This window comes from Cebidichthys violaceus, unplaced genomic scaffold (genome assembly GCF_023349555.1).
Source record: "Cebidichthys violaceus isolate CVI_PGR_0920_01 unplaced genomic scaffold, fCebVio1.0.p SCAF_20, whole genome shotgun sequence".
Lineage (NCBI taxonomy): Eukaryota > Metazoa > Chordata > Actinopteri > Perciformes > Stichaeidae > Cebidichthys > Cebidichthys violaceus.
The window spans coordinates 7,690,913-7,704,139 of NW_027176373.1; the positions used below are offsets into that span (position 1 = coordinate 7,690,913).

The window sequence follows — 13,227 nt, forward strand, 5'->3', positions numbered from 1 at the left end:
GCATGTGGATGATTGCAACTGGTGGTGTTTGGTAAAACAAAACAAAAAAAAAATCATACGTTTTTTTGGCCAGGATCCCCAGAGTGCTTTCACTTCGTGCCGGGAGTATTGTTGCGTTCCGCAGCAGTTGCTGTAAACTGAAAATGTCAAACTTGTAGACTCGCTGTCGCCAGCCTGGCTTGCGTCATTAACTGGACTAGCCACGGCACTCCCAATAAAGGATCGTATCCATCCGCAATGCGAAAGACCTCATATGGCTCCCAACAATAGATAACAAAACAACTTCTCTTATATGAAGAGAGAAAAAAGCTTGATTTCACATCATGATTGAATTCGCGGTGGTGGATGGCTGACTCATCATTTGACAATTTAAGATGCAAGTGCGGTCTGTGCATGTGCGCGCGTGCACATGAAAGTAATAGCCGAAATTGTTATTTAATGGTAGATTTTCTTATATCCCAGTTAAACACGGCTCCCAGCACCTATCGTTTGGCTACCCACTATTGGCAAACAGATGTAACCTGATGTGTAAAGGCACAAGATAACTCATGGAATGGATGCTTGTCACTTCAATCATCATTGTACTGAGACCACCTTCATCCTATTATTATTAATTAAACGATAGCCTGTACATGAGCAAATAACCGAACATGAATCAAAGACTAAAAAACAAACAGATACTTAACTTTAAGCATGACTCAGGTATGATACACAAAGAACAGTATAGACTATTGTATCAATTTAGTTTTGTTGTCTATATAATTTATAAGAATTAGTCTGAAGGGGAACAGGTGTGATTGTTTTACTCCCTGGCCTCCGTTAGAGACAGTGACCGGGAGACCGATGGCTCAGGTGGGCCACGAGCACACGCGCACGTGCATGCAGCTGCGGTGACTGAATCTGAAATCCCTGAAATTCTGTGAAAGTTCCAGGAGGGGGAAGGCGGAGGGATCTTACATGCAGGCGCTGCGGTTCCAGCCAGGCTGACGCCGCCGAGGCTGTGTGGCGCTCGACTGGGGCTGCTGGAGGAGCGGAGGCTCCGGGCTCTTCAAACCTGCGTCAAGGCGGCCGCAGACTGCCAGAACATACCGGAAAATAGTATGGCTGTACCGTCACAATAAAAGCGGAGAATTCAAGTTCAAGTTTGTAGTTGAACTATGCGCGATCTGCATGAGCGTTTTTGGGCTGAGATGTCTGTAGTTTGCCACTGGAAAATAAATGGAAGTGCTGAGTTATGTATTAATTGTTTGAAAAAATAAAAACATAGAAATATGATTGTTTCATCTCAACTAACCTAGACCGGATTGGTGCTCTTAAAAGGGTAAAAGTATGCTTATCACATGTGCGTTTTACTGACTCATTCTAAATATAAAAAATGGATAAATATTGATTCCTAGTATAAAATAAATTTTACATTTTTGTTGTTCCATTCACCATTGTGCACCATTGTGCTCTATTGCTTCAATACAAAATAAAGTACAATTGGATGAATGGAACAACAAAAAAGGAAAATTAATTTTATACTAGGAATCAATATTCATTCATCAATATATATACAGTTATATATTCATTCAAACTGATTATGCAAAATATGGCAATAATAATTTGTCGAATTACTATGAATATAAATTATGAAAAAAGTGTATATTTCGTTATGATTAGCCTTTGATGAGTCGTAAATTATTTCTTTAATGTAAATGTAGCTTGCACTTCTTTATGCAACAAAATTTGGCCATCACCATCTAATAGGGTCTACACATATATGTATGCTATATGTGAAATCATAGCCTATGATTTAATTATTGCATTTTCTTTTTAGTGTCCTAACCTGTTTTAGTATCACTTAAGGTACCAAACGCATTCCTTTTTGAATGTATGACATAATTTAAGACAGGAGCATCTCTAGGCCTACTACTTTCGTTTTCCTCTGACACTTTGCAAAACAAAGGCGACATTTAGTCAACAACGCTTTTATTTTGAAATGTTCAACTAGATGGAATTTATATTGTGACTGACTTGACAATTCAAAGTCAACACACACGCTCATACACGCACATACACGCGCGCGCGCAAACAAACAGACACACACCTTCGCTGTTCCAGTGTGCTGGCTCGACTTACTACAGACTGGGTCTCCACACGCACAAGGCTGTCTGTGGTGCACTTGTCATCACAACAGAGGTGAGTAAATAAACACCGTATATATTTCCAGAACTAGCAATTTGCTGTTTTATATCTGTTCTGGTGGATTTGTTGGTAAGTTGAATATTTAAGATGCTTGTTGTGAAATACTTGAAGTAATATGCTCACGGGTACTGATGCACAACTTGTTGTGGATTCAATGTCAATTGTATATATTATTTTCATATATTGACAGAACTGGGGTTGAACAGATATAGGCTAATGATACCTGAGAATAAATCGATAATCAATAGATAGCCCTAGGCTACTATTTTGAGCTCAAATTTAAGAATATTCAAGTGTTGTTTCTGTTATCTTTGGTACTTGACTGACTGGTTCAATTTATGACATGTTATCAAACTAGGATGATTTTGGTTGCCGAGTTTATGATCACGTGTTGTAGCTTACCGTCAAGGTGTGCGTTTATAGGTAAGTGAATATCCTGGATTGTTTTATTCGCAGCAAAATGACTCAATGTAGTCGTAGTAAAGGGAAGCTGGCGTGTTTACTTTTTAGGGAAGGGGTGTCCTGGTGATAAAGCATTAGGTAATTAGCCTATCTGAGCCTGCAGACTGAGTGACGCCAGGCTCCATAAAGCACCAGCGGCAGACTGATGCCGCATTGAGCTCGTGCGCTTTTGCTGTCATTGTAAACCCCAGCTGTCTTATTGTTTGTTTTTTTCCTGAGGGAAATCAGCTTTGGTCACATAACCATATAGGACATAGTGCTGATTCACATGTCTTATTACCTGTGTGTATTTTGAGATCCATCTTATTGGAAAGTCTCAGAAACTCTGTTGTGCATTTTAGAATAATCGAGCGTCCAAGCCAAAAACTGTGGTTAAAAGAGCTATCCGTTTACCGTTTATAAACGCTTTGCATGCCTAGAGTGTTTTTTCCTAATCTGCATTAGATGCACACAAACAAACAGGCGTGCATGAAGAGCAGAACGAGCAAACGAGCGGTTATAATCTGACATGCAAAAATGATCTACTACAAACACTTTGTGTCAAACATGATAGCCTTCTCCGTACCACAAGACGTTCTGCTACAAGTAAATCACCACCATGAACTTACAGACATACTTATATATACTGTATGAGTATTTGGGAAAGTTTGAGTGATTTATCAGTAAGGTGGGGCTGCTGGAGTGATGCGCACTAAAGAGTTTATTTGGGACTCAAAAGGTAACCTACATATATTGGAATAGAGTAAATATTTTGTCTGTTTCGCACCAGCTAAAAAGTAGGTGGTATAGAAGAAATAAAGAAAGAAAGACACAAAAACAGGGAGAGCTCTCCCTCCCTCCCCCCCTCCTGTCCTGTGATGTGTTCTGGCCAGACAGTATGGCTCCTGGGCGTCAGTGGCATGATCATAGAAACAGAGGCCAGAAAGGACATTCCTCATTGTTGGTGAATCTAGAAATGAGCTTTGCCATCTTGCCCTGCTCTTTTTGAAATGGTATGGCATGCATTTTCTCCATAGAAAAATAACAACCTTGTTTTTGTGGGAGATCAGTTTGATACAACCATGTATCATTGTCCTACTGATCCAGCCTCCTTATCATGGAAGTACACCTCTAATGCCCAGATTGTTAAATAAGTTTTACTCATGTGGCTGGATTCCCCTTACAATGAAATCCCATGGTCTCTTTTCTACCTAACCACTGAACTATTTCTCCAACCATGCATTTGTTTCAGCTAAATTAGCAGTTAATACTCTCTCTCTCTTTCTTCTCTTGCCAGATGATTGAAACTTGACCTGGATTTCCGACTGTGAGGAATAACCTTCCCTGCAGGAGGCTTCAAATCTAGAGCTGCCGGATCCCTTCTGTGCCAACACAGAGAGGAGATTTTGAGTGTGTGCTGCACTTGGGAAGTTTAATTCCTCCACTGGTGCTGCTCTGTTTGCACAGACTCACCACGATACCTCTTTTACCCTTTGCTCCGTCCTGGCTTCTTATTATTTGACTCCTCACTCCTGTCCTCAGGGGAACTATTATCCCTTTAACGGCATCCATCACCTCATCTCGCCACCCATTTACCCATCTCATAATGAACTCCTCTGCATCCATTACATCCCTATTCTCCTTCACCAGCCCAGCGGTGAAGCGCCTGCTTGGCTGGAAACAAGGGGATGAGGAGGAGAAGTGGGCGGAAAAGGCTGTGGACTCTCTAGTGAAGAAACTAAAGAAGAAGAAGGGGGCAATGGAGGAGCTGGAAAGAGCCCTCAGCTGTCCTGGTCAGCCCAGTGAGTATCACAGTCTCAAAAGTTCAGTTGTGGTCTAGTCCAGCAGATCCCAATCTGGACATCAGAACCCATCCAGGGGGGGCACAAGATAAACATGAGGGGCAATAAGATGATTAATAGGAAAGAAGACAAAACATAGTTCTGCTAGACAAAATAATGTCATTTTTTAGACTTTAATGTACTTGTACCTCTCTGGGCCTGTAATAATTATTTGAATGAAACAATTTGCTTTGCTGCTTTACTTCATAAGGGTTCATAAGGTAAAAATGTTGGGAACCACTACAGTCAATAAAGAGGATGTTTCATACCTGTGAGATCATAGGTTTCACACTATTATGAGCTCGCATCATGATTACAAATGATTAAACAAACAACAGAAGGTTAAACACAAATCTGCAGATTTACCCAAAGTGTGTTGACGGCCATGTTGTTTATTTTGATTCCTTCAGGCAAGTGTGTGACGATTCCTCGATCTCTGGACGGGAGGCTGCAGGTGTCCCATAGGAAGGGACTGCCCCATGTCATCTACTGCAGGGTGTGGCGCTGGCCTGACCTGCAGTCCCACCACGAGCTGAAAGCCTTGGAGTGCTGTGAGTTTGCTTTCGGCTCCAAGCAGAAGGACATCTGTGTCAACCCTTACCACTACAGGCGCGTGGAGACTCCAGGTAAACACATTATCAGAGAACATCTTCTGAGTTTGCTGTAAAATAATAAGGTCATTGTTGAATTTTTTTATATCATGACAGTAATTCTTTTGTGGGTTCCCAAATGGAGACAGGACATTTGATCTGATACAGGGTTCCCAGGCCAAAAGGATTTGCAGTAATATGATCTTTCATAACAGCATCTGGTCTTGCTCTGGGTCCCTTTGTCTCTGTTCACTCCCTCACTACCTTGTTCTTTCCTTTCTCTCGTCTCCTCCCAGTGCTGCCCCCAGTTCTGGTCCCACGCCACAGCGAGTTCAACCCTCAACACAGTTTACTGGCGAAGTTCAGGAACGCCTCCCTGCACAACGAGCCTCTGATGCCCCAGAACGCCACCTACCCAGACTCCTTCCCCACGCTGCCCTGCTCCTCCTTCTCCTCCTCCCCTTCTTCCTCCCTCATCCAGACCTCTCCCACCTCACAGAGTTACCCCAACTCCCCCAACAGCTCTGCAGAGCCTGGCAGTCCATATCACATCACAGGTAGGAACCAAAATGAGCAAGCTGACACTCCCAAGTGTTACGGTCTATGTGAGATAGCAGGGAAACACTTGTCATGCCAGCAGGTTTCTGACTTTATTCATGCCCTCAAATCTCTCAACCTCTGAGTGCACATCAACTACTTTTTATCCTGTCCCTGCAATTTGTGACGTGCTCTTCCAGCAGAGACTCCCCCACCTCCTTACAGCATGATGGAGACAAGTCCTAAAGATGATGTGAAGCCCAGCAACTCCACAGAAACCCTCAAACTCACGTTTTCCTCTCCGCACAGAGGTAACTTCAGTTCACACAAGATGAGATATGCAGAAAACAGAAAAGCATACAATTTAAGTCGTATTTGCAGCTATTAAATAACAAGCACATACCAGATGATATATATGTGTCAGATAGAGATGTTGTTATACTAGTTATACTGAGACATTAATATCTCCAGCTGTACTTTTACCATGGCATATTTTACCCTTAATGCCCACCTCTGAGTCAACCCTTCATTGTGCTCCTGTTTAGATTTACGGCCTGTATGTTACGAGGAACCAGAGTACTGGTGTTCAGTAGCTTACTACGAGCTCAACAACCGGGTGGGGGAGACTTTCCACGCGTCATCCCGCAGCGTCTTGGTGGACGGCTTCACAGACCCATCCAACAACAAGAACCGCTTCTGCCTCGGTCTGCTATCCAATGTCAACCGCAACTCCACCATCGAACACACACGCAGGCACATAGGCAAAGGTAGGCTGGACGACTCATGCAGGTAATTCATATCAGAACACAATCTTTTTGAATTATCTCTTAATGGATGTTATATGGCCTGTGCCCATCATACATGGCGTGAAAGCAAGAATTTAGGGGAAGGTTGTTTGATAGATGTCCACTGAGTGTGTGTCTTTTGTAAGCAATTGCTTGCACTCAGCTTGTCTCCTTGTACTGAATCTTTTATTCTCATGATGAAAGAGTTTAGAAAGCCTGCGTTTGTTGGAGCGAGAGAAACCAAGCCGCTCTAGGTTCCAGTAAACAGTGCACTTTGTGGTTTTGAATGATATGAGTTACAAAAAGGGTCAAGGGCAGTTGGTCCCCAACTCACAGACACTACTCAGACATTCCTTATTTACAAGCAGATTCCATTGTGGTTTTGCTCTATATAATGTGAAAAAAACACAGCATTTTCAGTCTGTAAACAACAAAGTGATAGAATATATCTTTGATGTTTTCTTGGACAAAAGCTGCTTTGACATCATAAGTGTTTGCACCACAGTAAAAGGAGCTTTTTTGTTTTTGCAAAGTTTTAAACATTCAAGTCGTTATTTCATGATTTTCTCCTCTATTCCTTGAAGGTTTACACCTGTACTATGTGGGCGGCGAGGTGTATGCAGAGTGTCTGAGCGACAGCAGTATCTTCGTCCAGAGCCGCAACTGTAATTTCCAGCATGGCTTCCACGCCACCACTGTGTGTAAGATCCCTAGTGGCTGCAGCCTCAAGATCTTCAACAACCAGCTGTTTGCCCAGCTCCTCGCCCAGTCGGTTAACCACGGCTTTGAGGTCGTTTATGAGCTCACTAAGATGTGTACCATCCGCATGAGCTTTGTTAAGGTACTGAGCTCTCTTGGTGAATTAAACAATTGGGATTAGGCGACAGAGAAATGCAGTTGGTGATCATCCTTTTGCACAGTTTTGCTTGATACCTTAATGGCTTAATGAGAAAAGTTATAATATGCTGTTATTTTGGACGTGATGTGCTGTTGAGCATGTAAAATCCTACTGTACACAAGGTGGGATTACACTTGTCAACCATTCATTTTAATAGTTAACTGAACTGCCAACATGAGCAGCTGAGATTTACTGTTGTGTGTTCTCATCAGGGCTGGGGTGCAGAATACCACCGTCAAGATGTGACCAGCACCCCCTGCTGGATCGAGGTACATCTGCACGGGCCCCTGCAGTGGCTGGACAAAGTGCTCACACAGATGGGGTCCCCCCACAACCCTATTTCTTCAGTGTCATAACATGGACACATGTGTGTGTGTGTGTGTGTGTGTGTGTGTGTGTGTGTGTGTGTGTGTGTGTGTGTGTGTGTGTGTGTGTGTGTATACTGTTGGTCCTCCACACAGGTAGTCGTAGATTCTGTATGTTCTACTGTGTCCAGGTTTTCTGTCCTATGGGCCCTCTCTTTACATCTCAAGCTAAATTACAGAAATCTGCGTTACCCACAGCTTTGTCACATCATGCCGCATAACTGAAACACATGAGTGATTGAATTTAATCTACAGCTCATGTAGTTAAATGATCAAGTGTTCCTTAATATTAGCAAGACTGTGACATTAACTGCACTCCAAGACAAGAAAAAACAGGATACATTTGAAGGTACTCAAATACTAGTGTTATTACGTGTTGTAAATGTTATTACGGTTGTATGTATTCTATTTCCATATTTTAACTTGTGTTTGAGTTTTACTTGTTCCATTAAAGTTGTTTTAAGAAGAAAACATTTCTCAATATTAGCTTAATAATTTTAATCTCATATTCACAACAGAATATACACATCAACTTAAAAACACAGGATCAACATACAGTAGCGTACAGTACAACAGCTAGCATGATCAATATTAATCCCACCAAACTTGATTTGTTTTCCATTTCGTATACAGTTAGTCTGGTAAAAACAAGTCCTGAAAGTGCCTACAACAGGGCTCCAAACATGCATCACACAATTGATTGTCACATATAACAACACTTTCATGTTCAAGAGACAACATTAGGCTAAAAACAAAGTGAATAATTCAGACTGAAAAGTGTCACACACTCAAACACACACACAAAGAAACAGCCATGTTCTTTTTTCAGCGATGGAAAAGACGGGAGGCTCACATTGAGCTCACAATATTATTCAGTTAAACTGAGGCTTCGACATCTGAAGAACTTTGACAAGATGATCGCAATCCAATGCTGTCATTATTATTGTCACATGAAGACAGGGAACTAACACAAAGAATGGGAATTTAAAACTAAATTCACAAGTAAAAGTGAAAAGAAATAGCACCAGACATGGTCAGAAATTCATGCCTTTTGGGGGATTTAGATCAGTTCACCTAGTTTAGTCCACCAGTCTCACGATGCCTTTAAAACTCTTGATTACCATGTTGTTCCTTCATCTGCATGGCTGTCTGACCGGAGAAAGTCATGTTTACAGTACACGGTTAAGCTCCATTTACGCATGACATGCCAGTGTTTCTTCAGTGCATCACAAACACAAAGCAAAACACTGACGGGCCGGCGTCAACAGCCCGGGAACTGCTGCTGTGTTTGGCTGCGGCTCTGTGTGGCAAGAAGCTGCTGCTGCTGCTGCAGGAAGCTGATCACCTCGGGACTTCTGAGCAGTGACTGAAAGTAACGCACACATTCACATTTCAGAGCAAAATACAAAAACAGATATTTCTCTAGATACAACCCTTACATCTGTGGTTTCATCATGGCACGGCGGTCAGTGTGTGCAGTTGTGACTTACCAGTCTCTTCTGGTTGAGGACCTGCTCTATCAGGGAGGGTCTGGCTGGCCGGTCCCCCATGGCACCCAGACGCTGTTTGTTCACAGACACAGGCCGCTCCTCTGAGTTTTCCTGATTGACACATGCAAATAAACAAAAACACGCAATTAACTGGGAGAGCTTTGTTTGTATTGTTGTTCAGTAAAGTCTGGAAAAATAGCCTTGGAGGGTGCCAATGAGTTAAGCCCTGGCAATGTGAGCAGAGGTGGTTTGTAATAAAAGTCTACTTTGTATGGTTTGTATGGACACTCTATCACACCATGACGGTGGGTTTGAATAAAAGTATCTATATCTGAATCTTACATCAATTTTTCCACTGGACATGGCCTGATCACTCTTCTTCTTCTTGTACTTGTCTTTGTACATCTTGTTGCGGTGCTTTTTGCACATCCAGGGCTTCCTCTGCTTCGCCACCTGCGTTGTGGTCTCCGTGCATCCCTCATAGGTGCACTGTTTGGGTGCGTTGTCGCCCTCCGAGGTCTCCTCGTCGTTGAGTTCCTCCGGGCTGGCGGCGCTGTCCCTGGGATCCGAGGTGTCCAGAACGTCGCTCTCCTCGTCCGGATCGTCCATGTCGTAAGAGGAGACGTTGTTCTCCGGTTCGTGCGGCGTTATCACATTCCTGCTGTCGACGACTCCGCTCTTACTCACGTAGTACCTTTGTCCGTCTTTAGTGAACAACAGAGTCGAGTCTTTGTCTTTGTTTGCTGACGCTGAGTTGTCATCTTCACTCATGATCGCGGCGAACAAATTGTAGCAGCAGCTAGCTAGCTAGCTAGCTAACTATCAAACCTCTGCAGTCAGCTCACGTTAAACAGCTTAGTTACCTCACACAGCTGCCCCCCCCCCCCCCCCTCCCAGTTTACTGTACTGTCCGATTTGAGAATGCAGTGTGTCATAAATACATACTTTGGGAATTAAATCGTAGGACTTCTTGTCGCCTACCACTCAACTTCCATAGGTTTCAAATGTCACTGCTTTCGTTAACAATAATTTTCTTCTTCGCTGCATTGGCTCCTTTTGACACATAGCGACCCCTAGTAGCCAACACGCAATGCATGCAACGCATGCGCCTTTATGCTCTTTTTTGTGGCGGTAATAACGTCCATTACAATCCTACAGTATGAATTTTGTATGCATCATTAAATTGATTAGTTTTAATTACTTAAATAATCAGTGCCGAGCAAACACCTAGGGTTGGTACCTCCTGCGGCCTCATGTGGGGGGAACACAATGAAATAAAGAGTAAAAAAGAGTAAAGCACAGTTGCATGAATTATATAAAGGATTAAAACGTCAGATCATAGACATGGGCAAGATACAATATTTGGTCTGTGAAAATAAACAATTTGGTATATTTTTAAATTTCGCTATACTATACTATGACCTTGTTTATAACTTGTTTATATTATTATTATTTTTTATGGCATACTATACTATACATTTTTATGACATATTATACTACGACATTTTTAATGGCATAAATTTATGTCATACTATACGTTTACTATGACATTTTTATTTTATTTTTTGGCATAGCCTATAGTATTTTCAATTTTGTAAAATACTATACAATCAAACATTTATCACGTGTGTAAGCTGTACTACGACATTTTTATAACATACTATACTGTGACCTTTAGCATTATATTTCGGCGCAGGCTGAAAACCCACCTCTTCAGGAAGTGCTACCCTGAGCCTTCCACTTAGCGCTTATTGTTTTCATACTAGCTTGTTGCACTTATTGTATTCGTATTACTTATAGCACTAACTGTTTTTCTTTGTTTCTGCACTGTACTTTGGCTCTGAGTTATGCTCTGCTTCATGCTCTTAGATGCTTGTTTGGAAAAGGAAATGTACTTATGACTTCTGGTGACTAGTAGTTCTTTTGATTACCAATGTTGAATGCACTTATTGTAAGTCGCTTTGGATAAAAGCGTCTGCTAAATGACTGTAATGTAATGTAATGTATAGCATATACTATACGTTTCTTTGTCATTTTTTCATTCATTAATTTTCATGATATTTTTATATTGTATTTTTATGAAATTCATTACCATGATTTTCATGTCAATGTTTAGAATTTGTTATGGCATACTATACTATAAATTAATGTCATACGTTTTTATGACATACTATAGTATACCATGACTTTTTATGACATTTTTATGACATAATCATGAAAAATGATAATAATATACTATGTTTTATTTTATTTTTTTATGATATACTCTGCTGTGACAGAGTATATCATGTTTATATATATGTTTATGACATACAATACTATAGCTTTTTATTTACATGCTTTTTATGACATGCTATACTATGACTGTTTTCAACATGATGACCTTTTTATGACTTTTTTCAACATGATATTCTATGATTTATGACAGGCTATACTATGACTGAATTACTTTTTTCAACACGATATAGTCATGAAAAGACCAAGTATAATATGTATGAAAAATAGTCATAGTAAAAAACATCATGAAAATCATAGTATAGTATGTCCAAAACAATTCATTGTATTTCATATAAATAAAAGTAATTTAAAAGGCCAAATATAATATGTAAAAAAAAAATCATAGTACAGGATGTCGAAAAAATGTCATAAAAAGTCATTGTATACTATGTCTAAAACAATTTATCGCATTCTATGTCAAAAAAGTAATTGAAAGACCAAGTATAATATGTAAAAAAAGTCATAGTATAGTATACTTTACATAGTAGGACATACTTTACTTTTTAGATTTTTTTTAGACTTATTAAAATATAACTTTTTCATGACATTTTACTCCATTGTTTACAATGACTTTTTCAGAATCAGAATCAGAATCAGCTTTATTGGCTCCGGTTTACACATTGCTCTCAATGTACATACATAGAATATACAAGTAAACAAGAAAACTATTAAAGACAACAAAGTAGAACAGAGAAAACTAAGCATAAACATTTAACATTTAACTAATATGTACAATATAAATATAAATTCATGATAGTTTTTAACTTTCTTGACTTAGTACACTAAACTAAGCTTTTTGTCATGCCATTGACCTAACCTACTATACCATGACCATTTAAATGTTTAAACGGTCATGGTATTACCACCTTCTTGAACATTTTTATGTTTTTAAAAACATTTATTATTATGGCTTTTCTACTTTTTTATGATAAAGTATACTATAACTTTTCATGAGATGGTATATATGACCTCTTTATAATATGTTTTATTACATTTTTATGATCTACTGTACTATGACTTTTTGATGACATTTGTATGTCATAGCCTACTATACTATGACACTTTCATTACATACTATACTAATATATTTAAAAAAGAAAAGTGCACACACATAAAAGACAATTTGAAACTAATTTCACTTTCAAATAGTCATATCTAACCTGACAGACGCTTGTTCAGGAGTTCACACAGTAGCCGAGTAGTGTATTAAGTGTAAGTTATTGAAAGTGAAAGTATTGAAAACGACGGGCGGATTATTATAATATAATATGTCCATTTCATGTCACGTTCAGGGGTCGCACAAAATGTTTTTGAGGGCCGCCGTTAGCCTGCGGATTGCACATTGTGAAACTTTGTTCTACAGGATCATCACACTGCCAGCAGCCAACTCTGAAAGGAAGACAATAAAGTAACTGAGTATAATTAAAAAAGGTTTGAGAAGTGCAACATTTGGGAAAGCTGGAATTTTATGTTATATTGATTATTAGGACAAAAACCTGATATCTGCTAATATTATATTCAATTCAGCAATCGGTTACATTTATATCAACTCACAAAAAGCACCTACAGTAAATAAAGCAGTGTTTTCACTTTGCATTGATCACATTCGATCGTTGATTATTGAAAGAATATATCAATCCAGATCAACAGATTGTTACACTGTATTGTTTGAATATTTTAAAAGTCACATGTGACTTGCATATTACCTGTCCCACTTTTAATTGTTTTATATGAAGTCTTTCCTTACTGTATGTCCGTTTTTTATGCAACTGTGGAGAAGTCAAAATATGTTTCCATTAAATAAATAGGTCTGAGA

At 39.8% G+C, this 13,227-nt stretch overlaps 2 protein-coding genes across 4 annotated transcripts; one reads left to right on the top strand and one right to left on the bottom strand.

The window, feature by feature from the left end:
- The first annotated feature begins 2,073 nt into the window (after nucleotides 1-2,073).
- Nucleotides 2,074-8,115, top strand: smad9 (SMAD family member 9). 3 transcript variants are annotated; one of them, XM_068715988.1, is made up of 9 exons: nucleotides 2,074-2,181; nucleotides 3,926-4,038; nucleotides 4,279-4,430; nucleotides 4,880-5,095; nucleotides 5,356-5,616; nucleotides 5,797-5,907; nucleotides 6,142-6,363; nucleotides 6,966-7,222; nucleotides 7,492-8,115. In XM_068715988.1, exons 3-9 carry the CDS (start codon nucleotides 4,388-4,390, stop codon nucleotides 7,633-7,635), a joined length of 1,254 nt encoding a protein of 417 aa, XP_068572089.1. In that variant the 5' UTR covers nucleotides 2,074-2,181; nucleotides 3,926-4,038; nucleotides 4,279-4,387; the 3' UTR covers nucleotides 7,636-8,115. The 3 variants fall into 3 exon arrangements, with proteins under 3 accessions (XP_068572089.1, XP_068572087.1, XP_068572088.1); XM_068715986.1 differs by having other exon boundaries at nucleotides 3,926-4,430; XM_068715987.1 differs by having other exon boundaries at nucleotides 3,926-4,430; nucleotides 5,800-5,907.
- A 12-nt stretch (nucleotides 8,116-8,127) lies between these two features.
- Nucleotides 8,128-10,170, bottom strand: rfxap (regulatory factor X-associated protein). Its single transcript, XM_068715990.1, has 3 exons — nucleotides 9,477-10,170; nucleotides 9,135-9,245; nucleotides 8,128-9,010 (listed from the first exon to the last, which is right to left on the bottom strand). Exons 1-3 carry the CDS (start codon nucleotides 9,903-9,905, stop codon nucleotides 8,906-8,908), a joined length of 645 nt encoding a protein of 214 aa, XP_068572091.1. The 5' UTR covers nucleotides 9,906-10,170; the 3' UTR covers nucleotides 8,128-8,905.
- Nucleotides 10,171-13,227: the final 3,057 nt, after the last annotated feature.